This window comes from Neolamprologus brichardi, chromosome 20 (genome assembly GCF_056152115.1).
Source record: "Neolamprologus brichardi isolate AB-2024 chromosome 20, ASM5615211v1, whole genome shotgun sequence".
Lineage (NCBI taxonomy): Eukaryota > Metazoa > Chordata > Actinopteri > Cichliformes > Cichlidae > Neolamprologus > Neolamprologus brichardi.
The window spans coordinates 28678531-28705697 of NC_142123.1; the positions used below are offsets into that span (position 1 = coordinate 28678531).

Sequence of the window (27167 nt, forward strand, 5' to 3'; positions counted from 1 at the left end):
AAAATTGGATACAAGGACGTTCACTTGAATAGAAAGTAAAACATAGCCAATGAGTGTGAGCTGGGGGAGAGCCTGTAAGGAGATCTGATGAATTTATAGACGTTTGAACATTCAAGCAGATATGCGTGATGCACTGATGCTAAAAATAAAACCAATATTGTAAAGCGTTTGGCCTGACATACCCTTTGTGATGTTACATCTTTCCTCTATCTGTGGTGAAGATTACCAAGGTGATTTAGGGTGCTAATCCCAGCTAAAAATTAAGAAATGTTGAAGTGCTTGATAAGTTGTTGCTATAAACCATCTTGAAATGAGAATTTACTATTCATCTATAAAAAAATATATAATAATCAGAAAAATAAAAGCGTCCTTATTAAGAAATGATTAAAAGGTTTTCATGAATGCTTCATTATCTTACAAGCAGACAATGAGCACTGCTGGGTGGAACATTTTTCTGTAAGGTGGTAATGTTAATGCATTACTACACAAATGTTCTCTAATCGTCTGCACAAAGGGTGGACTAAAAAAATACAATCAAATCAAATACAATCTCATGTTATATGTGGAGGAGGAGAATAATGGCGGCAGTGTGGCTTATTAGTTAGGGTTCAAACCCATGTAGGTCCCTAGAGCTTCCATGCTCTCTCATGGTTGTGCAGCTCTCTGCTTTTGAAAAACATGCTGTCTATGTCATCCGAATACATTCCTAAAAAGGAGAAGAGATATTAATATTGCTTTTATTTTTATTGCCCGCAGTGCAAACTGAGCCCAAGCCTGTAACAACTATCCACACACAGCATCAACTCTTTGCAAGCATCTGCAAAAATGAAAGATTCTGCAGACGAAACAATAACACTTTGCAAGCAAACAAAACAAAACAAACAAGCGCTAAAAACTTTTTTCACTGAAGTCCTGTTTGTTGTGGCTCGCTAACAACTTGCTATTGGCTTAAACATTAAAAAGCATTAAAATGATGATCTTAGGATAATATCTTTGGATATTGTGCAGGATAGTAGCCTAAGGTCTATGTTAAGTGGTAATTATGAGACAGTGCATCTCAGGCCATGTTGCATATTTGATAAGCCGTGTAACACATAACTTTCTACAGGCACTAAATAACTCTGGTAACATATCACTTTTTTAAAGTAATGAGTAATACTATATGTAATACATTACTTTTAATGAGTAATGATACAACACTATGAATGAGTATGGCCTACACAACCTAATAAGGGCTCGACAAAGCATGCAAACTCTGTAAAGCTAATTAAAACACTCTAAGCTATAGAAGTTGTAAAGATGGGAAGGAAATGTGGCATAGATGAGAAGGTCAAAAATTAATTATATGTCCTTAAAGTAAGAAACAAACAACTGTGCCACTGTACGAAACCAGTAGCCCCGGGAGGACACAGTAGTGGTAACAGACCAATTACACCCAGCTGCTGCTAGCTGCCCCTGCACTTCCCTCCGTTTTCTCTCAGCCCCCACAGCTTTCTGTGCTGCCTCCCCAAGTCACAGCTGCTGATGGCTTTTTTTTTTACCCTGCTAAATGTGTTTGTAGGGTTGCCAACTTCCACTGTTAAATGGGTAACGGCAAGGTTGTTTTTTTTGAAGTGTGTCATGTTTAGCAATAGTCATGTTTGATTGCATCAGGGATGGATTAAACCCGACTAAACCCAAGCACAAAGAGTTTTTCATATTGCCTGCAGCTACCGCAATCTCTCAAACTGCTCATTCTGCAGACAAAAGCAAAGCAGCCAGATTAAAAAGCAGTAAAGTTATTTGTTCCAAGACCGAAACAAAAAGACACATTAGTCAGCAAAGCAGTGACAGCTCCTTTATAGCTCAGTGTTTGAGAGTTTGCACTTTCACCATGTTTCCAAGCTGAGAGTCTTTTTTAGTTTCTGCCACCCCATAAAATCTCCATGCCAAACTCTTGCTACTCCATAAATATCGCCAATTTTATCTCCTTAAGCTTCAAGGTTACACTGTCTAGTTGCCGCCCGCCCCCCAAGATGGCAGGTTTTATAATGACATACTCCTGATACCATCTGAACAAGTGCACTGTCTTAGGGAGTGAGAGGATTTGTCATGCATCTTAAAATGCCAAATGGGGTCATCCAAATGAACCCTCTGTTTAGGGAGTCATTAGTCTCAAGGAAATTGCCTAAGAAAATATTTAAATTCTCGTGAGTATGTGTTGTTAAATACCAATTAATTTCTGGGATTTAATTTAATTTTTAGCTCTAAAAAGGGTTGAATGGATTTGAAAAAAGTATCCAGAGAGTTCAAAACTGCCCAGAGGCTTAGCCTTATTTAACTTCTAAGTCATGACAGCAGCACTGTGGCCCTCGGCTTGGCAATACTGGCCTAAATATCCATAATAGCTATTAGATGGACTGGCTATTGGATTGAATTTTGCACACTGAGAATCATCAATCCAGCTGAATTACTGTGACCTCCTCACTTTTTGTGCCACCATCAATCAAATGTTTTAGCCTGTGAAAAATCTGAGCATGTGGAAAGATTTGTACAAAAGCTGAAGCTAACAGGCAGCATGAAGGGGCTTCCTCCAAAGAGTGCCTGGGCTCATCCTTGGACTTAGTGTGAGGAGCTCAGTCATCAGGAGAGGCTTGGAGTACAGTTGCTACTACTCCACATCAAAAGGACTCTGTTGAGGTAGGCGTCTGACTTTTGCTATATAATGCACAAATACAAAATACATCCTGAGGGCTGCAACCAACCCACAGACCTCTCAATCCAGCCCACTGCATCCTAAAAGAAAAACAAAGCAACCCCCAAAAAAATCAATACGAGCCAGCATTATGCTTAAAAAATCTTCAGGCAATGAGTCTCTAGTTCTGTTTCAGTGCAATGTGTTTCATCTTTGGCCTTTATTGCACATGTCGGACTGTTATGAAGACAGACTGTTATGGATTTCTTTGAATGATAGCGGTAATTTAAATATTTAGATTCAGTTATCAATTTTTCTGATATTTTGGAGGGGGTTTTGGTGGCTAGGTAGAATGTTTTGATTACTCCCTTAATCAAGCCACTTTGCCCAAGCTATGGAAGTGGCTGTAAAAGGGAAATCACCGTCATATCTCCATTTATTCCAGAGGTGGCATCAGTGAGACTGATGGTAATGTTGATAGCCTGATTTATGCCTTGCACCTCCATATGGATTTTATTAATTTTTTTTTTAAATGTCTCTTTTCATGCCAAATGTTTCAGACATCTAAGCTATAGATTTGGCTTAACAAATACTAAAGATGCATAGGGGGGAAAAAGTCATTGCATATTATGTCTGACCCTATCTAGCTTTTGCATGCATTATCTAACTTTCAGAGGGTCATCATATTTTGATTTTACCAGAAAAATAAAAAAGACAAGCACTCTGATATCGACTGTACATGTCAACAACAACAATGAGTCAAAAATTGTAGCCATGCCTCTCTTTTTAATAATATAATGTTATTAAGTATTATAATCCAGTTAAGGCAGTACTTGCAGTGCACAACATAATCAAATGATGTTTGCTTCATTGTTAACTTAACAATTAGACCTCATTAGATCGAGGCCACTTTTTCATGCAGTTGATTAAAATGTCAGCGAGTTTAAAAAGGAAAAAACAGCCTAAACTGACCACTTAAAAATATAATGAAATATTTTTAGATTTCATCAATTACATCCAGCAACTGAAGTGCTCCAATTATTTAAGGGATACTTTTACGTCTTTCTACTGAGAGTGTTACTAATTTATGCATTCCATTCAATATATTCAGATAAAATGCATGAATAAACTTCACGTTACACCTGTACTCACAAATCCATACATTTGTTTTCTCTAGTTGTGTGTAGTGTTTGCAGGGTTTTTTTTCTTTAATGGGATAAATGAATAAAACTCAGTCTGCATCAGTTACTGATGCTGAAATTTGATCATCAGTGTAGTGATGCCGAAAATAAATCTGTACCCCTGGAGTGTCCTCTCTAATAGGCTGCAGAGGTCCAGCCTGTTTGTTTTTGTGCATCCTTGTTTATTCAGGTACTGTGGCCATGGCTGGCTTACATCCATAAACTGGCTCCTGTGTCATGTGCCAACCCACTCACATGCCGGCCAAATCCACACACTCCACTGCCCCTTTTATCCACCTGCCACTCTCTGTAGATCATCAAATAGACAAAAAAAAGCCTTATCTCATCCTCAAACACTGTCTACTTAAATGAAATGCCCTCAGCCTTCTATGTGCGTTTGTTTGTGTCTTGGCCCAGTTTCTTTCATGACTGCTTGTGTGTGTGTTCGATTGTGTGTGTGCATATGTGCCTAAGTGATTGCTCTCTCGTGCCTTGTTTCTCCATTCCCTAGGTAATAGAAAACTGGGAAACAAATGGATGTTGGACTGATTGCCTCTGCACCGTCCACCAAAGTGCTTAAGGGGTAAATAGGGATGTTTTCTTCCTCCTGATAGAGCCTTGTTTCTTTCTGTTTCATAAAACTTTCTCCACTGTGCTTCTGCTGGGTCATTACATTAGTCATGCCTTTCACTGAGACATCAAAGAGCTAAAAATGCTGCATCAGACTGAACTCGGAGAGCCACAGGTATAATGACAAGTACACCTCCGCTGTTCCTGCAAATAGCGGTGAGTTTGATGATAATTGCAGTGCATTACTTTCCTGTTGCCCCCTAGTGTTTTCAAAGAGCTAAATATAAAATGCCTTCAGAAGACGAACAAATAACATGACTGGAATATTCTACCTCTGCAGAAAGTTCACATGATCTTTAATTCTTGGTCAATGTTAATAATCAGAGGTAGGAAACATAAAAGGAAAGACGTGAGAAATGCAGCAGACTCAAACTCTCCCTAACAGGCTTCTTTAAGAAAAAAAATTTCAAAAATGATTAATAAGCTATACTACCAGCAGCCAATTAAAGTAGACAGAAAAAAGGAAATCAGCTATAAAAATGTTTACCCAATGTTAGATTCCAGGTCATATTACATAGTGTTACCCTTGTTTGTTACCAATACAGTCAGGAGATGCAGTGTAGCATGGCGTAAATGTGCTGGAAATAAAATAAAACAATACCAAGACCCAAAGTAGAGGTGTAATAGTATACAATGAGCATTGTCTTCTTTCCATTCTGTTAAATTGTATTTATACATGCTCTTTGTTTAGTTACAGCTTTCTACTGCTGTTTTGCAGAGCTGCCTTAATTCCTTTTTGCACAGATTCAACAAGGTGCTGGAAATGTGAACCCATGTGTACTGTAACCTTATCTTTCTGTTCTCAGTGTCACATTTAGTGCTGTGTGACCAGTGTTGGGACTAACGCGTTATTAAGTAACGCGTTACAGTAACTACGTTATTATTGTGGTAACGCGCACGGTAACTAGTTATTATGCCAAAACCAGGAACGCGTTACTCGTTACTGGGATTTAGATAGGCTCGTTATTCGTTACTTCGTGTGGTGGCTATCGCGGAGCTTCCACAGATTCAATAACATTAGCAAGTGGTGGAAGCCAGCAGGTGGATGAAGGGAAAGGGAGGCAAGAGGAGAGACCCGAAGCGGCCGCTGGTCCGAGAGTGTCAGGTGAACTGAACTTCAGGTAAGAAGTTATAACCTGCAGTCCATCTGGGTCAGATATGAACCAAGTTTAAGTGGAGTTTATTTTCGTTATGCTGACTTTTTCGTACTGCGTGCTAGCTAGCATGACGGAGTTTCTATACAGCTGGGTGGGTGCTATGTTACTGATGTTGAACTTTATTTTGTTCATAAGGTTAATTATTAGAGTTGCCAACCGTCCTGTAAAAAACGGAATTCGTATTCAGAGAAAATATCACGCGTTTTGTATTGAGCTGAAAAGGAACACAGTTTGTCCCGGACTAAATCTACAATGAAAAAGACACAAAGTTGGAGTTATTCTGTGTTTACGCTGCACAGCTGCCTCTTCTTCTCTCATCCTCTCACCCCCCCCCCCCCCCCCCTCCTGTTTCTACTTCAATCATGAAACTGATCAATGATCAGCTGATCGGCTTTTCTCTCTTGTTTATTTATCGCCCACTTTGCGCCAGAAAGAGGAAACCAGCAGCAGCACTTTTAAGCTTGATCAGCTGTTGTTAGAATTTATTTATTATTAATTAAGTATCAGCTGATGTTTGCTGGAGCCACAGCTGTAAACCTGCTGGTCATGATATCGGTTTGAATATGTGGTGAGAGGGAAACATGAAGATGAAACCAGGAGATGACAGCTGGTAACTGTGCAGGGGCGGGTCTAGCAAAGTGTTGCCAGGGTTCCATGTAGGGCATTAAAAGGGAAAGGGGGGCACATGGAAATACTTTTCTTATTCTCATTTAAAATGTCTCACTTTTAAAAAAATAATTATCTGAGTCTTACAACAAACGATTGATAGATTGATACATATATACCATCAGAACAGTGTACATCACTGTCACAACAGTGTTTATTTTCATTCAAAGGCTTTATGATTTTTCCTATAATGGTGGGCCGGTCTCTAGTCAAAATGCCCGGGACGATTTTTTTTGTCCCAGTCCAGCCCTGTATGCAGCTCATCTGCAGTCTGGTGTTGCCTACATCTTCCTATTCAGAAGGCAGAATTTCCGAGTTCTGAGTACGATCGAAAGCACCATGACTGCAGTTTTTGTGTTGGATGTAAAAAGCAGGCTAGGATAGAATCAGGCGTGGGATTTCTCTCGTGGAAATGTGCACATTATTTTTTCCTTTCTGTTGGTAGGTGGCACAGTGCACTTGTGGCAAGTAAGCAAGGTAGAAGACTGGCAATCTTGCTGGGTATCCAGTTACGGAAGCAACACATTAACAAAAGAATTCTGAGTAAAACCAAAGTTACTTTCCCTAGTAACTAGTTACTCTGAAAGTAACGAGTAACTTGAAGTAACTGAGTTACTTTTGATAGAAGTAACTAGTAATGTAACTAAGTTACTAATTTAAAGTAACTTACCCAACACTGTGTGTGACAGACAGGATGAAGGACTCACGAACAACAAAGGAGTGAACTCAGGGAGCCAGCTTTAATGCTGTAACAAAATTCAGGTAATACAAACAGTTGAAAAGAAATGAGAACCTAAAACACTAGAAACTAGGAAACTAACAACTTAGGAAACAAGGAAACTAGAAACTAGGAGCTGACAAGAAACAACAAGGGAAACTAGGAGCACAGAGGAAAACACAGGGCTTAAATACACAAGGGAGTAAAAAGGGAATTAAAAGACAGGGAGGAAGCAAAACTGAAAACACTGAGCATGGGATGCGAGACTGTCAGAGTAAAACAGGAAATAAGAAACATGCACAAAGACGTGGACTTGACACTGTGGCTGTGTCCCATTTCAGGGTCTGCACGCTTGAAGTACGCATTTTAAGTGCGATTACGTCACCGCCACGCGACAACGGCTGTCCCAATTCGAAGTGTACTTCAAATGCATACTCCAAATGCGCCGTCGATTTCCCCAAATATCAAGCGTGGTCCGGTGCACGCTTCGTGGTCCCATATATCTCACAATTCATAGCGCGGCGGTGGGTGTGGATAATTTTGCCACAAAATACGGCAGAAGGGAGCGGCCGAAGAGTGAACTGTCAAAAGTAAGTACTGAATATGACGTCACTTATTCATGTGTGAATGTTTAATAATGAAGAACATTAAAACATTGCTGTTGGCCACATGTCTACTTCTAAATATATATATAGTCGACCTTAATCTTACAGAGAATCTGATGATTTTATGGATAATTAAAGTCAGTCATATATCCACAAACACAACAAGCTGAAAGTCAGTGATATATATATATATATATATATATATATATATGTATGTATATGTATATGTATATGTATATGTATATATACATATATATATATATATATATATATATGTATGTATATGTATATGTATATATACATATATATATATATCATAATAATCTGACAATACTATAATATTGGCCATATTATATTTACATTACCACAGTGAGATGACTTTAGTCTCATGAACAACATTAACTAATTATTATTTACTAGCTAATCTTAAATGACTGTTCAGTACAGAAATGAAGCCCAACAATCATGTTTTACAGTCCTGTGGTCTCAGCCTCAGATACTCAACTAATCAAAGTGATGTCATGACAAAAATGATTGACCAACAAAACAATTTTCTCCTTCATTTATGTCAAACAAAGCTGTATGTAACGTGTCTCGCGGTTAGTATCATGGTTGCTAGGCAACCTGAACAGCGCAACGAAGCATATACCGTCCCACTTCACACGCCTCTCACTTCCGCACTTCTCGTACTTATAGTACGCACCGTACGTAGTGCGCGTAGTGCGCGTACTTCAAGCGTGCAGACCCTGAAATGGGACACAGCCTGTGACATGGAGCCATGACAGACTAAGGAACCAGAAATACGGAGACAAGAGTAACTAACTGTGGAACACAGGGAAGGCACCGTGACAGAAAAATAAAGACCAGGGAGATCAAATATAACACAAGCAGAAAACAATAAAGAGAACCAAAACCATGAAAAACAGCAAATCCAAGAATATAACTTAAACTACAATTACACCCAGTACCGTGACACTTAGCTAACAGGATTTGCACCCAGCGTGGTCTTCTGTTGCTGTAGCTCATCTTCTTAAATGTTGAAAATGTTTTGCATTTAGAGATTTATCTATATTTGAGCTTTCCATGAGCCCAAACAGTCTGGCATTTCTCCTCTAACCAACAACCTCCGAGTTACTTAAATTATTTTTTCCCACCAATTCTGATGCTCAGTTTGAACTTCAACAGGTCATCTTGATTATATTTGCATTTAAAGGAAGCAGTTGAACGGGTGTACCTAATAAACTGTTAGTGAGTGTATATTGTAGTGTAGTGTTTAGTGATTGCATGGGGACAGCCACACAGTAGTGAGGTGTGTGGTAGGAGTGACAGATGGGCTCAAGATGGCGGTGGGATTACTTTAGCGATCGATTCTGAGCCCCTTTTTTGTTTGTAGTGGTGGCGATGGGCTGGACAGGTTGACAGGTGAGGTCAGGCAGGTCTTAACAGACTATGATGTTTGCAGACGACAATCGGTAGTGAGAGTTGGAGTGGGTGGAAGAGTCCCTGGAGAGGTGGAGGTATGCACTAGAAAGAAAATAAATGACGTGAAAAGCTTTGCATGCATGGGTAGAGATTGTGAAGGTAAATGAGTTTAAGATCAAAAGCAACAGACTATGCACAAGGCAGGTATAGAAGAAAGTGCTGACAGGGTGGAGTGGGTGGAGATGAGTGTCAGGGGTGATTTTTGGTGGGAGGACAGCAGCAAGAGTGAAAAAGAAGGTTTACAAGATGATAGTTAGAACTGCTATGATGTATGTCTGGGAGGCACTGACAAAAAGATGGGCAGGAGTCGAAATGGATATATCGGAGGGAAAGCTCAGGTCGAGCGTTATGAAGACAAAGTCAGAGAGGCTTCGCTGAGATGGTTCGGACATGTGGACGGGAGGGATAGTGGATATGCTGGACAAAGGGCCTTGCATATTAAGCTGCCAGGAAGAAGGAAAAGTGAAAGATTGAATAGAAGGTTCATGGATGTAATAACATGCAGAGGTTTGTTGTGACCGAAGAGGAATCTATAGGTTCAGATGGAGGTAGATGATCAAATGTGGCAACCCCTTATAGCTGGGAGCAACTGAAAGAAGAAGGAGTGTATATTGAGTGCAGTGCATAACAGTCGTTTCAAGGCACTCTGGGTCGTAAAGATTAGAGAGCAAATGCAACAGTCCCACATGAGCAAGCCCTCAGTGACGGTGGGGAGGAACAACTTCTTTTTATCCTTTTGATTACAGATGACAGAAATTTTACAAAATACCCAGTTCTAAGTTTGTAAGCACTAAAACAAACTGAAAAACAGACACTCTACTTGTGTGTCACACAGCTTTTTTTGCCCTGCTTTACAGAGAGTACAAAGCACATGTCAGACATGCAAAGGGTGTGAATTCTGAGAGCAAAGCATTTTTATCACAGCTTATTCTTTTGAACCTCAAACTTTGAGCGAGGGCTAAATCAGTTTGAGAAACTGACAATCACAAGGCAGGCGCACCATAAAACATCCTCTGTGTCTCCTCCTTTATGGCTATAAATGGGACTATAATATTCAAATGAAAAAAGTACGACTTGAAACTAGAGAATCAGATCATCGTGGAAATGTTTGCTGAAGTCACAAATAAGTAAGCAGAAGGGAGAATTTCTAATAGACTGCAACACAATCTAACTTATTTTTTGCAAATCCTCTGCTGGGCAGTAGAAAGGCAGTTTAAGGCAATTCTAGACTGGCTCACCTTTCAAAGCAGGAAGCTTCACCTACCTTTTATGACTGGATTTATTTGACTAAAATATTACACTGAATACCTCTAGCCCAGCACTGAAAACATATTCATCACTAAACTGCGTGCAACATTTAGTTTAATATGAGACTTCTGTTCTGTGCCTTTTAATCTTAAAGGATTAGATTAGATTGCTAGAAGCCTGTTTGTGTACTCAAACTAATTTTTAGAAATAAGAGAAAAATATTATTTAATCTGTTTCTCATTAAAATGGGCGAAACCCCAAAATTAAGTTACGTATGGTACTGCAGAATATGAGAGTTATAACACCCAATTTAGATATAAATTCAAACATGCCCATCAGTTCATCCGTCCATCTGTTTCTTTTTTCTGAGGTAACTTTCAAAGGCCTTTAGCCTGAGTTCCCTGCTGCTAAATCACTCTAGTATTGATATTTTCACCTGTCTTGTGAAGTATATTAGTGGATTTCTCAGAATATTAAAATATTCCTTCAAATACCTTTTTTTTATTTCACTCTTTCCAAAACTGTTTTTCTGCGATCGCCGCTGATGTCACGATGCAACTCAAACAGCGTACATCACAGGCGTAATACAAGACTGACTCAGCATGTAACTCGATCTCACTATGGCAATCAGTGAAGCAGTAGACGCACAATCACAATGACTCCAAAGCAATTGCAGATCCTGCAAGGACGTAAGCAGCAGGGCCTCAAACTCGGTGCCATAAAAGAACACTTTAGAAGCACAAACCTATGCTCCTGGGTTATTGATTTCATAATTAGTCCTTGTAATGGATCTCCTGTGACGTCAGTGCACGAGTAATTTGTGCAGCCTTCCTGCATTCCTCCGACTGTGTGGTATAAAGACGTCAGGTGGTGTGTGACAGGGTTATTATTACATTCCCCAGTGTTGTTTCTCCTTTGTGTAACATTATTAAACATAATCTTAAAGGGGCAATTTTTCCAATATTGCAAATGTCATCTTAATGAGTTGGGAAGGCTGAGTTTCAATAAAGTAGCGCGGGCAGGAGCAGTAAAGCACACACATGGCCATGAATCTGGGAAAAATGAAAAAGTTTCAAGCGATTATTTGATAGTTTATTCTACCAAGTTCTGGTTCACTTTAGGATCTTGTGGGGCAGTTGCATCTTGAAATATTAAACACAAAGCATTGCAGTCATAAGAAAAATCCTGAATGTGCATCTTGCAGTGCATTTTTGTTGTTCGAGAGCTTCAGTGTGATACTGACAGTGATGCTGAGCGGCAAAACCCACCACATCTCATCTGAAACTTGCTAGATATGCAACTATTTTTCTCAGAAGGTGTTATAAGATTTGCACAGTAGGGGAAATGATGCTTGTTAGCTGTGATCATTTGAACTTGTAAACTCCCTGCAACTGCAGAATGACAGCAGCAGAAAATAAGGCGCGGTTTCTGGAGCAGCATGGGTTGTTTAGTTATGAGCACCAATATTTTCATGATCAGGCAAAGAAACAGCTGTAAAAATTAAAACAACAGCAAATGAGGAAGTGATTTTTATTAATCGTTGCATGAATCTGTTATCACAGATGTACTGAAAGAAGTGGAGATCAGTGGGACACAGTGTGTCCCAGTGACCACAAAACAAAAGTTTTCCCACTGGTTTTGGTATGTCTCTTAACCATTTTTGCTATGAATTTTTAATCCACAGAGTTGCATATTTGTAAAACCTCCCCAGTGCCTGTAAAATGAGTTTTATATTCAGGAAAATGCTAAATCATTTGTGCAGTGGACTGGAAACCATGGGAGCAAACCCAGTAACTGGAAAACTTTTGGCTCGTGAGGCAGGCGATGCAGCTCTGTTTAATACATCCACGGGTCTCAGAGGGAAGCTCTGGCAAGCAAGCATACACTGCAGTTTAACTGCAAAAAATAACACTCTTTTCTGGTCTCTTCTCTTATAGAACTGAAAAATGCTATTTGACAGAACTTCATTTGTCATTTATTGAGTTTTGTTTTTGAGTGTGGATAGGTGTCCTTGTTGTTCTATCTACCTGGGAAAACAAACACCCACCACAGCTGAGGTCTTCACCAAGCAAAAAAGGTACCTGTGGATGTTTCCAGTCACACGTCTCAAGAGACAGTAATGAATCCAGCAAGAAAATATGTTTTGTGAAATGTTATTTTCAATGGTGTCTTTTAGTTTTGCCAGAGGAAATGCTGCAGTCAGGTTTTTATTAATCAAAACAAATCACGAGGTGAAATACTTTGGGATCTTGGAGAGAGCCTTTTGCATGGAAAATATGATGTGATTTAAAGTTGTCTTCATGTTTCCTTTAATCAAGTTCATTTTAATAAGATAGCTGCAACTAATGTATTGGAACAATGTGATGCAACATTTCTTCAAACGTCATAGCTGTGAGAAAGGTCAAAGGAAATCTGATGATATTAATAGATAACTGAGATTCAGATGGTACCTTTAAAGGTGCCTTTTTGTGAAACTGGACAGAGTAAAGTCTTTAAGACTAACTTGGCACAATAAATTGGGTCAATGCCCTCATTCTTTTCACCGAGCAATCTAGTGCAACCACAGGCTCAAAATTGGAGGTGTGCACATATCTATTTGTATCTTATATCAATTTTCACCACACAGGATTGAAAAGACTGTCAAAGTTTTCACAAAGTTTGATTATTTTTCCCCAAATTGGTACATATCTGCACTACTTGTTAAGACTGGAACCCCAAATTAGTTTAATTTGCATTTTGTTGAAAGACTATTTTTTTTTTTCTACCAAGGAGCAACATTAGGACTAGAAATAAGTTTTTAAAATGCAGCCAACAGAGAAATGCTAAAACTCAAAATTTAGCTAATTCCTGCAGATCACTGTTTTCAAAAGCAGAATTATCATCATTAAAAGTATTTATAACTGGGTACAAGGAACCCCACAATAACAAGTGAACAGTACGAGAATGTTTTATAATTACGTTTCAATTTTCTTTTGGCTTAAGGTGTGTTTGCTTTGACTGCGAGGTGCCTTGACACGGGAAGCTGAAGCCCATACATGTCTATATGGGCTTAACCAGTAGAGGTGGGCGGAACAATTCAAATATTGATAGTATTAATGCCAATCCTGGTGTCTGATTGGATCGATACAGTGCGATAGTATCGATATTTTGTTGCTACCCTCTAAGTTCAGTATGTAGCCCGCTGACTCGTTAAGGGAATCATTTTTTTTGGAAATGAAAAAAGATATACCTCAAAATGTACTATGAAAAAAGTCCAAGCCTTTTTGTTTAGTCTGTCTATTTCTGCTTGTTTTTTTTAACCTACAGTACATGCTGACCCTTTACAGACAGGCACAAGAGCAGTTTCAAAATACATGAAAAGCTGAACGGTGTCTTTTACTATGTTAACTAATTATTGTGGAAAGTAAAAATTACACAAATAAACTTCATAATTTGCAAAATCATGATCATTCATTTCATAAGTGATAACACAACAATCTCCACTGCATAAGCAGCCTTTATACGTTAACACTATCAGTATCAGTGTTGGCATTGGCAATACTGCCCCTGCATTTACTTGCGGTATGCACAGCACTGGTAGCCAGTCAAATTCAGCTTAATGAACTGGACCACTCATCCATGTTTATGTTGCCTCTGGAGTGTGATGTGGTACAGCCCATCCAATAAACTTGCGCCTCAGTTGTGGTGTGTTACTAATTAGCAAGTAGGTGCTTCTATGCGTACGTTTCGTGGATGCTGCTTGCTAACTAAGCTTGCAAGTGTTATCTAATAACTCCACTCCACCCTTTTGTCAAACCACAGTCACCTTTGCCACCATAAATTGCTAACACTGAGACTACAAAATGCAGAGTCCCGAAATGACTGGGTGACCTCGTGGCAGCACCAGTCCATGGTTTTCTTGTCAGTGCTTGCAGACAGGCTTTTAACACGATCAGAATAAGTTGCCATAGTGACTGCGCCCTGCTGAACTGCTTGTCCCTCCTCACTGCTGCCTACAGCTATATTTCATAAAGTTTCATTATTGTTCATTTCTCCCAGTACTGGCCAACGTCTCTGTGATTCACAGTGTTCTTCCTCTTTGTCATGCTCTTGGGGAAGCTGTGTGTGTGTGTGTGGTTGTTTTTTGGGAGGTATTTTTTTTGTACTTTTCTCCCTGGAATAAAATGGACTGCTGCCTGCCGCCAGTTACTTTGGGACACAATATTTTATTCTTCTGTTCCTCCTCGTCGCGGTGGAGACATGCAGGCCTGTGGTACTGTCACACACCCTTGTGTTTGCCTCACAGACACCGCATGAGGATGAGAAAGACTAAGAACAGATGTGTGCAGGCGGAAGCAGCTATTTGGATCTCCTCAGACACCCTGCTGTAAAATGGCACAGCTTGGTTATACGTAATATTTGACAGGCCCAGGTCTGCTGGGTTTGATTAGATTTTATGTTTTTAAAGAGCATCTCCTGCGGCTGACGATGTGACAAAACATAACAAGCTCCGGATATGGGCTTGAGCCCTTGTTATTCTGGAAGACGAGTGTGATAAAGCTCAGCGTGCACCTTGCTGCTGCCATCTGCTCCCTCTCTTATGTTTGCCTGACAAGAGTTATGTTTGCGTAAAAACACAGTGGTTCCTCTGCTTAACCACCCCATAGCAGAATGCCAGTGTGACTTTATTGCGTTGTGTTTTGTGTGTCTGAGGATTAAAATGCAGGGGGAAAAAAATCACATAAATGAAAGTATTCCGTAATCTCTCCTGTGAATGGATTTGTTGCAAGGACAAATGAATCCTTTATCTTCCATCTCCTGACATGAGATCATCTTCTATTTCCGAGGTAGTTCATTTCAAGAAAAGAAAATTATTGATCTCAAATGTTCCAGCTGAAGGTTTCCACTCAGAGCAATCCGTCTCAGTAATTCAACCCAACTCCAAATGGTTTTGCTTTCTCATGCAGCAATAAAGTCAAAGCTCTTCAAAAGTAGAATCTCTAATGAGAAAAGTCAGCTCAAACAGCTTTTGATGTTTGATACCTGACATGAATTCATGAATTGTTTAACTGTTACTAGCTTTTCAACATTAATATATTTATTATTTTTATGGTGATATAATCCAAACATGATATAGTTACATATCCTCCCAGTAAACCCAGTTAAACTCTCTGCCTTCTTTAGAAATAGCTGATTTTGGCAGCAATATGCTTGATTAGTGAGTCAACTTCCTGGTCCCCGTTTTGGATCACTCGTCAGCCTGACAGCCGTCCTGTCGAGGCAGGTGCTTTATGTTCCTTTTCTGAACAATTCAACCCGCTGATTAATTGCTCCCCTTAGGGTTAAGCGATGCAGAGCCACTGCGAGGCTTGCAGAAATTTATCAAACCACATTAACATCTAATGAAACTGACAGCTGAAAGTTGACATTTTAGTGTCTTTTCTGTGGCAAAAACATTTATTTATCCTCCTATACAGTTTGAAAGCAGATTAGTCTGATGTAAATAGGCTGTTCTCTTGTGTTTGACGTGACGGTGAGACATATTTTCACATCACAAACATGCAAATGTACACTAGTGGAATGCAGAGCTGTTGCATTCATTTGAATAATCTCTTTGATACCATCTTGAAATACATTCCTCCTGAGATTCAAGAAGGAAACCCAGGCAAGGGTAATTTTTATTCATCATATTTGGAAAATAAATAGCTTCATCTCATAGTAATCACAATGCATCTTGGGACAGTAGCACAGATATTATTAACAGGAAATCAGCTACAGTCATATTTCAAACACTTGTGTTCAATAGTGAGGGTCATTTGCATTTTTGCAAGGGCTCATGGAAAAACGGCATTAGCAAAACTAAGACGGGCAGAGCAGTGGCAAACAGTTTGTTTTTGCTTTAGCAAATCATAAATATATATTTTAAAAGATGCACTATAAGAATTAATCAATGCTGCGTGAACAGTTATGTAATAGTCCCTGGTCACACATTTATCACAGTGTTCATTTTAAAAGCCAAAGGATCAAAGATGTCATGAGAAAAAAGACAATAGCTCAGCACGAAAAAGGTTACTGCTGACTTGTCATGCATAAATGATAAGGACCTTAACAAATGGCAGCAATAAACATGTCGACTCAATGGCTTGCCTCCTAAATTATAGCCTTATTCATTAGTCGGCTGCTATCATTAGTAAAACCGTAATAAACGTCTTCGCTGGGAAAGGTCAGTCTGCGAGTCATTTTAATGAGGATTGTCATTTTAGAAAAGTTACACAAATTTACAAAGAACCTCCCTGAAAAATATCACAAGTCAGTCCAAAAAAATGACCCTGCTTACAAACGAGGCTTGAAATATACTCACAAAAATAAGAGACAGAGGTCTACTAATTACATCCTGATCGGTGCTGCAGTCAATATGTGACACAAATGTCAGCGATCTCAGCGTCTCTCAGCACTCCCGTGTTTTCTGAACCCAGTGTCCTCATTTGTCATTGTGCTGCTGTTAGTCTGTGCATCACCAGCCCTCCTGTGTAAACATGCAGTTTCCCAAACTGCTACAGTCGAGCCCGAATCCGAGGCATCCGGGCCGAGTAGGAATTACTCCCACAAAACGATCGTCTGCCTCTTCTTGTCCACCCGGTAAGTTGGAGAAGTTTCTGGTAAACACTTTGCATTACATGGTTGGGGCAGGAGGGAGCCTGAGTGGGGTACCAGTGAAGGGCAGAGAGAGGAATGTGTCATTGTAGTGCAGAATTGCACTCTTTAAACTGTGTTACAGTCACACCAGAGAGGTTATAAAGGTAAATGTGTTGTTGTTGCTGTCACTGACAAAGTTGATTTGGCACTGCTCCAGTCGGGCAATATCCCCAATGTCCAACTTTGATAATAACTGAGTCGGGTCTGTGTTTGTCGTTAAAACCTTCTGTTTGTCCTGCTGCTCCTTTACATCCTCCTCCGCTTCCTTCACCTCTTCCTTTCTATCTTTGCTCTCCTTCTCACATTCCTCCTCCTCTTCTTCTTCCTCTGTGATGGAGCAGAGACGGGTGGCAGTTCCGGGGTTGTCGGCAGGCGGTCTGTAGTGGCACTGCCCGTTCAGCAGCCTCCTCAGAGGCATCAGGGGCACTGCCTCCTCACCGAGCAGCTGCTGCTGGCAGTGCCGGAAATCACTCTGACGCTTCAGCCGCTTGAACTCGCTGAAGGCGGAGGTGGCATTCTGGTAGAGGCTGTGGGCGATTGCCTGGGCCTTCTCCGACTTACTAACCAGGACTGCGTGACACCGGAGCACCACCGCCATGTTCTTGACCTGGTGCCTATAAATCCAAGCCAGGATCTTGGGCCGGCACGGGTCAGCGGTGCAATAAGTGATCCTGTTCAGGGAGTAAAGATGGATGGGTTTCTTTTTCCCGGATTTGTCGGCACTCATCCGGATCCCTTGTGGTCCCACTGTTAACCTCATCTTGACACTCTGGTCCCCATAGTTGCTCCTCGCCCAGATTTTGGCCACCGCCTCCTGGGTGCAGCCATCTCCCTTTGCCGTAATGGTGACCACACTTCCCAAGTAGCGCACATTATAAACCGGCTCCTCTTTATTCAGTTCAACCTTTTGCCGTTTTGTGTGGAAGATGCTACCCACCCAGTCAAAGGGGCAGTCGGGTAGCAAGTCAGGACAGGAGCGCAGCAGAGAAGAGAGGATGGAGTGGTAGGTCAGTCCAGTCCCCAGGCTCTTGGGTTTACTCTTCGCCTCATCCTCCACCAGAACAAACTTATTCCTTCTCCAGGGCAGCATGGCGTGGGCGAAGTTGGTGCGAGCGAGTGAGCGAGCCCCTCTGTTGCTACGTTTCCTCTTGTAAGCTCAGGCAAGAAGAGTATTAAAGCCGATGTGGGCGAGAGAGAAAGAGGAAAGCACGGAGAAGCTGCTTGGCGAAGCACAGAGAAGAGACTGAGAGCTGCGAGCCTCAGCCAGTCTGTTCCCAGTTCGCTCCTCCTTCCTCTCCTCCTCCTCCTCTTTCTCATCTGTTTTCTGCATCATGCAGCGCTGATCAGTGCAGGATCCTTAGCCCGGCACTCGGGCACTCTCAACCCCCTCCCTGCTTTATTGTTTTGTTTCCAAATGGCTCAGTCCCAAAGCAGTATTTAACCATCCAGCTTTGCACTGAGCTATCACTCTATCTATGTTTCTTGTAAACATGAGAAAAACAAGTATTCCCTCTTAAGTAACTACTTATTAAATGAGTTGTAAAAGTCACTTGTTAAGTGTGATTTGTTTAAGCAGGATCAGCGGAATTATCTTATCCTATTAACAGCTTGAGGATGCAAGTGTTTTGGGTCGATGTTGCAAGTGTTGCACAGTGAAGACCCCTTATTTCTGGAATGATTCTAACCCCTCTTTTAAGACTAGATAAATTTGTAAGGCCATTTAATCCTGTCAAAGGTTTGTTTACACCAGCAGTTTACTTCAGACATAAACTAGCAGAATTTTCCTTCCACAGCTGAGTCGCTCACTGTGTATTATGCAAAGATATCTGAGATATAATAGTGAGGCTAATTAGGATTGGACTTAAAAATTCTGTTTGAGTGATATTACTGCATAATTAAAAACATTTTCAAAGACAGAGCAAGTTTCCAAAACTCCAAAACAGCTGATAAGCACTAAATTATGCTTCTGAAATACAGAATCCCATTATTTTTGTAACTGAAAATGTCTATATGTCATGCTTTAATGCATGCCTGCTTAATACATTTAGTAGTTCGTTCTTATTTCACAAATTATATCTACACACTTGGATTTTTTCTGTACTTTTAAGGATCAATAGAAACATTTTGTCAGCAGTGAGATAAGAGCAGTCCGTATTCTGAATATAGCCTTTGTTTTATAGATGTTAAAAATGTTGAAAAGGGTCAACACTACCACTTTCAGACTCCAGGTCAGTGTTCACCTTTCATCCACTTTAGCAAAAAGACTCGATGGACGATAACACCCACCGGACGGTTTGATGGAAAGAAATTCTCAGCAGTTACTGAAAATCGGTGCAGACTTTCAAGGATTAACCCCATTAACCTGACCTTTTCTACCCCAGGACTAAAAATGTAACTTATTTTGTGGAATATCTCAACCAGATGGATTGACCATGATCCCTGATGATGAATCCAAATGACTCTGATAATCCCTGGAATTTCTTTTTACCATCATCCTCATCAAGTCACATTTCTACTTGTTGAAAATATTTGGGCCAGTATAACACCAAAAAAAGATATTCTCACTGACCACAGCTGTTTAGTGCTAATTAAGAATTGGTCGCATGCTAAGATGCAAAAGTAACCATGTAAGTGTCAAAAATGTAATTTTGAACATGTTGGCATGGTGTAGCATGCAGCTAAAGCTCCGTGTATGACCACAGACTGTTTATTAATAACTGTATATAAATAAATAATATATTGCATTGCAAGGACAAACTTCTTGGACAGGCTGTACTACAGTGCACACCATAATACATAATTTTATCAAACTGTTCCAAAAGGCACAAATACCACAAAAGGTTAGAAAGGACTGTGCAGTGACTCAAATTAGCAGAGGTAGGAGGTAACAGCTGCTGACTTCACTTCCCTTTGTTAGCCCACTTCTCAATCAAAGCGATCACAAACCTACTTTTGAATTTTAAAAATTGCAAAACAGGTAAGTTTTAAAATAAATCCCCCAAGAGCTGTCAAACTATTCAGGTATCAGGCTGTAAACCCGTTGATTTCATCACTGAAGTTGTGGCCAGCTTTAAACGGTGGTTGAAGGAACTGCAGTTGTTCGCACTTCCACACTGGCTTCTGTACGGATACATAATAAAATTAAGTTTCAGTTCCCACATTGCATTTATACTCACTAGCCACTGCTTAAGATCTAATCCGCCAATCACGTGGCAACAACTCATTGTATTTAGGCATGTAGACATGGTGGAGATGAACTACTGAAGTTCAACCTGAGCATCAGAGTGGGGAATACAGATGATTTAAGTAACTTTGAACAGGTCTTAAAAAGAGAAAAAAAATAATCCATGAGGAGAAGTCAGCTAAAAACAGGAAACTGACATCACAATTTGCATGGCTCACCAAAATTTTGACAATAAAAGATTGGAAAAATGTTGGTCTGATGAGTCTCAGTTCCAGTTGCTGGTGTAGTCAGAAATGGTGTCCATCCTGCCTTGCATCAACAGTCAGGTTGGTGATGGTGGTGCAATGATGTGGGGGTACTTTCTTTGCACAAAGCTCAAATCATCTACAACTGTTTTTTTTTTTTTTAACATCACAGTGAATTCATTGTACTCAAGTGGCCTCCACAGTCACCGGGTCTCAATACAATAGAGCATCTTTGTGATCGGGTGAAACAAGAGATTCGTCTTTGATGTACAGCAACAAATCTGCAGCAACTGTGTGATGCTGCCATGTAAATATGGATCAAAATCTCTGAGAAATATTTCCAGCACATTGTCGAATCTGTGGCACAAAGAACTGAGGCAGTCCTGAAGGCAAAACCGGGGTCCAATCCAGTACTCTCAAGGTGTAAGTAATGAAGTGGCCAGTGAGTGTTTTTCCATTGATGAGAACAGCAAGTCTAGCTTTTGTTAAGAGGAGGTGAATAAGTGCTAGTTGCTCCACCCATACAAATAAACCCCCAACAAAGGTTATTAATAATCTGAATGCAGCATCAGTGAAGCAATGATAAGGTATAAAATGAAGAGAATCAACCTTTTGACAGATGCATTTATTGTCCTTTATTATGTTGTCAAAAACATGTCTCTTATAAATGTAAATGTATTGTGTTCTGCACATTACTAGTATGTAAACAACACTTCCAGGTTTCAGCTCTGTTCTGTGGACATGGCTAAGATGAAAATGCATGAACATCTGTCCGACATCACCACATTGTGTCCAGACATCTGTTTACTGGCTGGATGACTCTGCTTCAATGAATCAAAATAAGTATCATATGTGTCTGCCAGCAAGCTGTGCTGGGCAGAATGGACTGAGCTGTCACGTGTACATGGTGGATGAAGTTCTTAGCTTAGAGAATTGTTACTGTGGCAACACTGGGAAATAAATGTCCCTCTTTCCTCCCGTCGTGTGTGCAGTGAATTAAAAAAAGCACGCGGGGAGAAACAGATTGAACAGCTTTAGAGGCGTTATAACACACATAAATCCCTCTTATTATAACTACAAGAGCAAAATTAAGTGCATCCAAGCTGTCTCTGAATGCTTACTGAAAGGGAAGACTTGGGATTGTTGAAACTGAGTTAATGGGCTTAGAAATGCCTGAGCAGTCACCACGTAGGAGACACCACAGTGGGTCAAATGATTAAGAGATGTTGGACATTTAGTGAATGAAGACTGGATCTGATCCAGAATTAACTCCTTGAGTTACCAAACACTCAAAGAAAGATTGAGAGGCCTTATCCAAGAATCCGTGGGCCCATAAATCACCTCTCAGATGCTGATGTACTAAACTGAAAAGATCCATCATGATTTTAAAGAAATGGATTTGTGTATTAAGTATTGACTTGCTTGAGTTATCATCCCATACAAGAATGCACTTAAGTGCAATTAGTGTAATACGTGTTTAGTCTCTTTATCGTGTGGCATATGTTTCAGTCCTTCAGCTTTTAGTGAAACTGCAACAACTTTTCTTTTTTTTTTCACCCATTGCTCTTATTTTGGTTAATGTATGAACTGCTCTCAGACAGAGTGTGGTGCATTTTTTTAAATATCTGTCTCCATTCAAGGTTAATATTGGACTTTTAGAACTTATATTGGACTTTTAGTTTTAGAACTGCTGAACTGTTTCCTGTGAACTTTTTATGTACTTTTATTTGCCCAGGCAAATAAAAGTAAAACATTTGCTAAAATCTATGTGGCAATGTAACAAATAGATGTGTCCAAAATAGATACAATATATAAAATAATACACTTAATATTATACTTATTAGATAATGCAAAGTAACTGTGTTATGACAAAAAAAAATCAGTCTAACATGAGCCTTTAACCTTCATAGTGTCAGGGTGGAACAAAATGAACTGATCAGTTAATGCTAACAAGCATGGTTAACACGGTGCAAGTGCACAGACTGCTAATTAGTTCAAACAGGATACAAACAATACTTACTGAGGGTGTTGGTTTAGTTCCCTGGGTAGAGCAGGTGATCCATATACTGTAAGGCTAATCCAGAGACCCAAGTTCAAACCTGCATTAATACATTTGCTGCATGTGTTTCTCCAGCTTTCCTGTCTTTATGCCTCTATCACCCTGAAAGCTACAAAGTCCCAAAATCATTTTTTTATTGCTTACCAAAACTGGAGGATAGACTGTTTGTACAATTAAACCCAAAAGAAGTCTTGTTTTACTAACTGCATTAAACGTGCTCTAAATAATCATGGTTGAGAGATCCAGTTCTGCAATACAAATGAGCTGTCTTGTAATGTACTAATAAAAGGCTAGAATTTAACTTAGAAAAACTCCAGGCCCCAGTCCCCTATGCTACCCTGAATTTGATAAGCAGAAGAAAATGGAAGGATAGTTGGATGAGCCAGCAGACGCTCACTGTATGGAGCTGCCTTATCTGGACACCTGTCAATCGGTCCTTCCATGTCCCTAACTCCAGCATCCAGGTGGATGAGTTATAAAGATTTAACACACTCAGCTTTTATAAAAGGGCAAACCATCTAAAGAAGCAAAAACAGCTTTTGCACCATGTTGTAAATATGCTATTAACTTGGGGGCCTGTGGGAAATGACTTCCTTTTGGAGCCAAGCTCAAGCAGCAGTTCGAGGAACTGAAGTTTTTGATACTTCTGTCATGGCTGCACAGTTATTTGGTTGCAAGTTTTGGAAAAAAAAAACTTTAATTAATAAAAATGATTTATAATTTATCTTTTCCTTTTTAGTTAATCCAAAGGGGTAAATGAATGTTTGTGCCAATTTTCATTGTATGATTCACAAATATCATCTTGGTGGTACAAGAGGAAAAAAGCTGGGTTCACTTAAGAAGTTACAATGTATCTTCTTGAAATCTGTTCAAACTGGGATCGACAAAGTCAGAAGATTTGCAAGCGGACTTTGACCTAAGGTTGATTAAAATGTGTTTATTCGCTGTTAGTTGCAGGAAATAAAAAACAAATCTTTTATCATCATCATATCACTTTCTCTTCTACCCTTGAAAATGTGCATCAGTTATCAACTCACAAGCAATCCAGGGTGCAGAAGGTTATCGTAGCAAACCAATTACTTTCCCTAAGCGACATCCCTGCCTCACCTCTGAAATTCTTTTTCCTTATCCTCAAGTTTCGTCTCGTTGCTCTCGAAGACATCCTTTTATCCAGGCCAACATATTCTACGTATTTCTGTCTAGCAAGGCAGCCTAATTGAATTGGACTCTCTCTTCATCACGCTACACTTACCCAGTGCAGTGTAATCAATGTGCAGGGCCTGGCAGAGAGGGGCCCAGCTCTTACATGGCTGATTTATGGTTGTACGTGAGAGCGACAGCAATGCAGGCCGCCGTAGCTTAAAGAAAGCGCGAGAGGGAATAGTGACAGAAAGGCTGCTGTGTTTTTCACGCATCAGACTGCCGCTATCAATAACACACCCACGGCCAATCAAAAATTAGTCTGACAAAAAATGACAAAGTAGCTTTACAGAACGTTTGGTAGAGCTGAAGCCTTTTTCTTTGTTTACAAAAACAGGAAGTAAAAGCCTCAAGGGATGAAAATCAATATCACCTCATTTCCATACTATAGATTCTCTCGCTTTGGCTGAATACGTAATTCAGTTCAAGTGAATCATAGTTTAATGAAGAGGGAACGTGCAGGACATTATAGAAAGGAGGCTCATTCCCGTCCTTGCTCAGTAGAAGGGGACAGTCACAGGAGACATGCAGGTCAACTCTCCCTCATTTAATCCTGCACTATAGAAGTGGAAGAGCGCTGTGCTGCAGTAAGTGGTTGTTTTAAAGGTCAGTGAAAAAATAAGGCAAAAATAATGAGGCAATTAGCCAAGATATTAGAAGCAAGGGCTAATTAATGCATGTTAATTAGAATTATTTTAAGTATCTGGATGTGGATTCTTAGCACAAGAAAATAAATAAATAATGAGACATATGAGGAGTCTGATATCTGTTCATATGCTTTTTAAAGGGGACCTATAATGTATGTCTTTCATTTCTGCTATACCCAACACTGGGCAAAAGTCTTGAACCATCCCTCATTACTTTAATATTTGTTCCTCTGAGCTAGACTTTCTTGTAAGTTTTTTAAAGTGGTCTTGAGCAACAGACTTTCTGAGACTCTTTCAAAGATTTTCTTTGGCATTAGCTGCTTTTTTACTCATTTTTGTCCATTTTTAGAGGAATGTTTTTCATTTATTCGTCTCATCCACTTAACACTGTCCTGTGAATCATTCAATCATAAAATGTGCCTAACCAGTGTTGTGTCTACACATAATAATATGTGCAGACACAACACCTCAGATAATGAGGGGGAAAGTAGCAGGTGGGAACACAGCTGAGGATACTTAACATAATGACTCAGATGGAAGTAAACTAAAGACACCAGACGACAACAATAAAAACAGGAAGTAACAAAACACAAAAACAGAGACTGAAGACATGGAACACATGAGAGGCAGGAATACATAGAAACTCAATGAACTGAATATAAACCAAAACTGTAACCGTTAACAGAACTGGATGTTCAAAAGAACCAAACCCAGAGAAATATATGATAAAAGAGCAGATCGAGTGGCTCATCGAGCACAAATACATAAAAACAGGAAGTAACTTAAGTATTTAGTATAAAGAAATACTATTATTAGAAAAATGCAAAACTCAAAAGAAATGATTCTCAGAAGTTAACAGAATAATCATTTACAGAAAACCTAGAACTGCGATCCAATACTCAGAGACCCTGACACACGGTCAGCAAGAGAGATGCTCTGCTTCATACTTTGGTTGTAACAAGTGGTTATTTGAGTTTCTGCTGTGACCCAGCATTTTGAGTTCATTTTGTATTTTTTGATTTCTTATATTGAATATATGCTCAGTGCTTAGGGTTTGGTTGTGTTTCATTCTAGTTTTGTTTCTTCTATCATTCCTGATTCTTGTCTTCTCTGTCAATATGTCATGTGTTCCTTGTTTGCGTGCTTCATGTTGTCAAGCTTGTGTGCCATGTCTAAGTCTCTCAGTGTTTCCTGTTTTATTTTGAAAGTCTGGTGTTTCCATGTTCAGCGTGCTTAGTTTTACTCTTCCCCTAAGATGTCATTATGTTCATTTGTTTCAGCTGATTCCCCGTGTATTTCCACTTCCCCTGATCACCCCCTGTGTCTATTTAGTCTGTGTGTTGTCATTCAGTCTTTGTCGGGTTGTTTGTGTTTCCTCTGTTAAGTTTCATGTATGTCGTGATTCTGCTCAGGTCATGTTCCATGTTTTAGTTTTTCATATGTTCCTGGTCTGTTATCATAGTTCTCCCAGTTTAGGTTTTAGTTTAGTTTTGCCCGTTTACCGTTCGCTTTATTTTTGTTCTTATGTTATCGGCGACAATAAAAGGCTCGCTTTTTGTTTGAAACTTAGTTCTGTCTCCTTCAGTGTCTGCATCAGCTAACGCCTGCCTGTTAAACATGCAACACACCCGTGCCACATTCAAAGTTATTTAAACCTTTCTTCCTCCCTCTGATGCTCAGTTTAAACTTCATCAGGTTGATTAAACCATGCCTACATGCCTGATGCATTTGCATTAAAATGCAGTTTTACCTAATAAAGTGTCCCGTGAGTGTGTAAGATTACTATTGATCTTCATGTTAGCTGTAAAATGGACATAAACATGCAGCATTTTCCTGAAATGTTCATTTATTTTTAAACCACATTTTGGATTTTCCTTCATCTCATATTCGCACTATGATAACTGCACATTATGCATACCAGTATATTCAGCAGTATCAGGAATACTAGTGTTTCATTGCATGTTGCAGCTAAAACCTTTTCATGCTTTCAAGGGCAGAATATGTGAGACACCACAATAAAATCATCGGCAGCTACATTCATTATACATCCTGTGCTCCTCTTGAGTAATGCTCAAAGCAGTCCTCCGGCTGCAGAACGCCGGCTCATTTCAGTGGTTTTCTCAAATAATATGCTTTTCAGTGGATGAATAAGCAGCCTGCATGCATGTGCAGAAGTAAAAGCAGTTAGTATTCCAAACATGTTTTACATTTAAATTCTACAAATCTTTTGATTGTTTGCTAATTTTTGATTAGCTTATTAACACCAAATATCTTTTGTCAATGAAGGCACCTTACTGAAGAGTAAAAAGAAAAAGACTTCTAATTGATAATGTCTTTAATTTAGTGAGATGGCATGTGTCCGTTTTAAAATTTAAAGTTAAAAATCAAACAGAAACTGTGGCCCAGTAAGTGAAAGCTAATACTCCTCCAACCGCATGTGAGTATTTGGACATTTCAAAGGTCCAGTGGTTACTTCTGCAGTTGTAGATTGTAATTTCAGCACCTGTAAGTTACTGTGAGTTTGAAAGAGTATTACAATAAATGAATGTGCCTGCTGTGTAACAGTGAAAAGGAAGGGTGTTGTGGATTTTGCACAGGCAGGCAAAATGCCAGGCTTCTCTGAATCAGTCGCAGCAAATTCCAAATGTCGTCCTTTCAGCGGTGCAGCATCAAGAGGACACATACAATGTTCTTCTCGCCTCTAGTACTCCTCCTATAAAGCTGCTGCCTCCATCTGCTATCTCTATTTCTGTCTGTTTGAAATTAATGTGAATGTGTCAGGCTGGCATTTGAACG

The 27167-nt window shown here is 39.7% G+C and overlaps 1 protein-coding gene across 1 annotated transcript; it reads right to left on the reverse strand.

Moving 5' to 3' along the window:
- Positions 1-15987: 15987 nt before the first annotated feature.
- Positions 15988-18257, reverse strand: fam43b (family with sequence similarity 43 member B). Its single transcript, XM_006794039.2, has one exon. The coding sequence runs from the start codon at positions 18124-18126 to the stop codon at positions 17119-17121; it is 1008 nt and encodes a 335-aa protein (XP_006794102.1). The 5' UTR covers positions 18127-18257; the 3' UTR covers positions 15988-17118.
- Positions 18258-27167: the final 8910 nt, after the last annotated feature.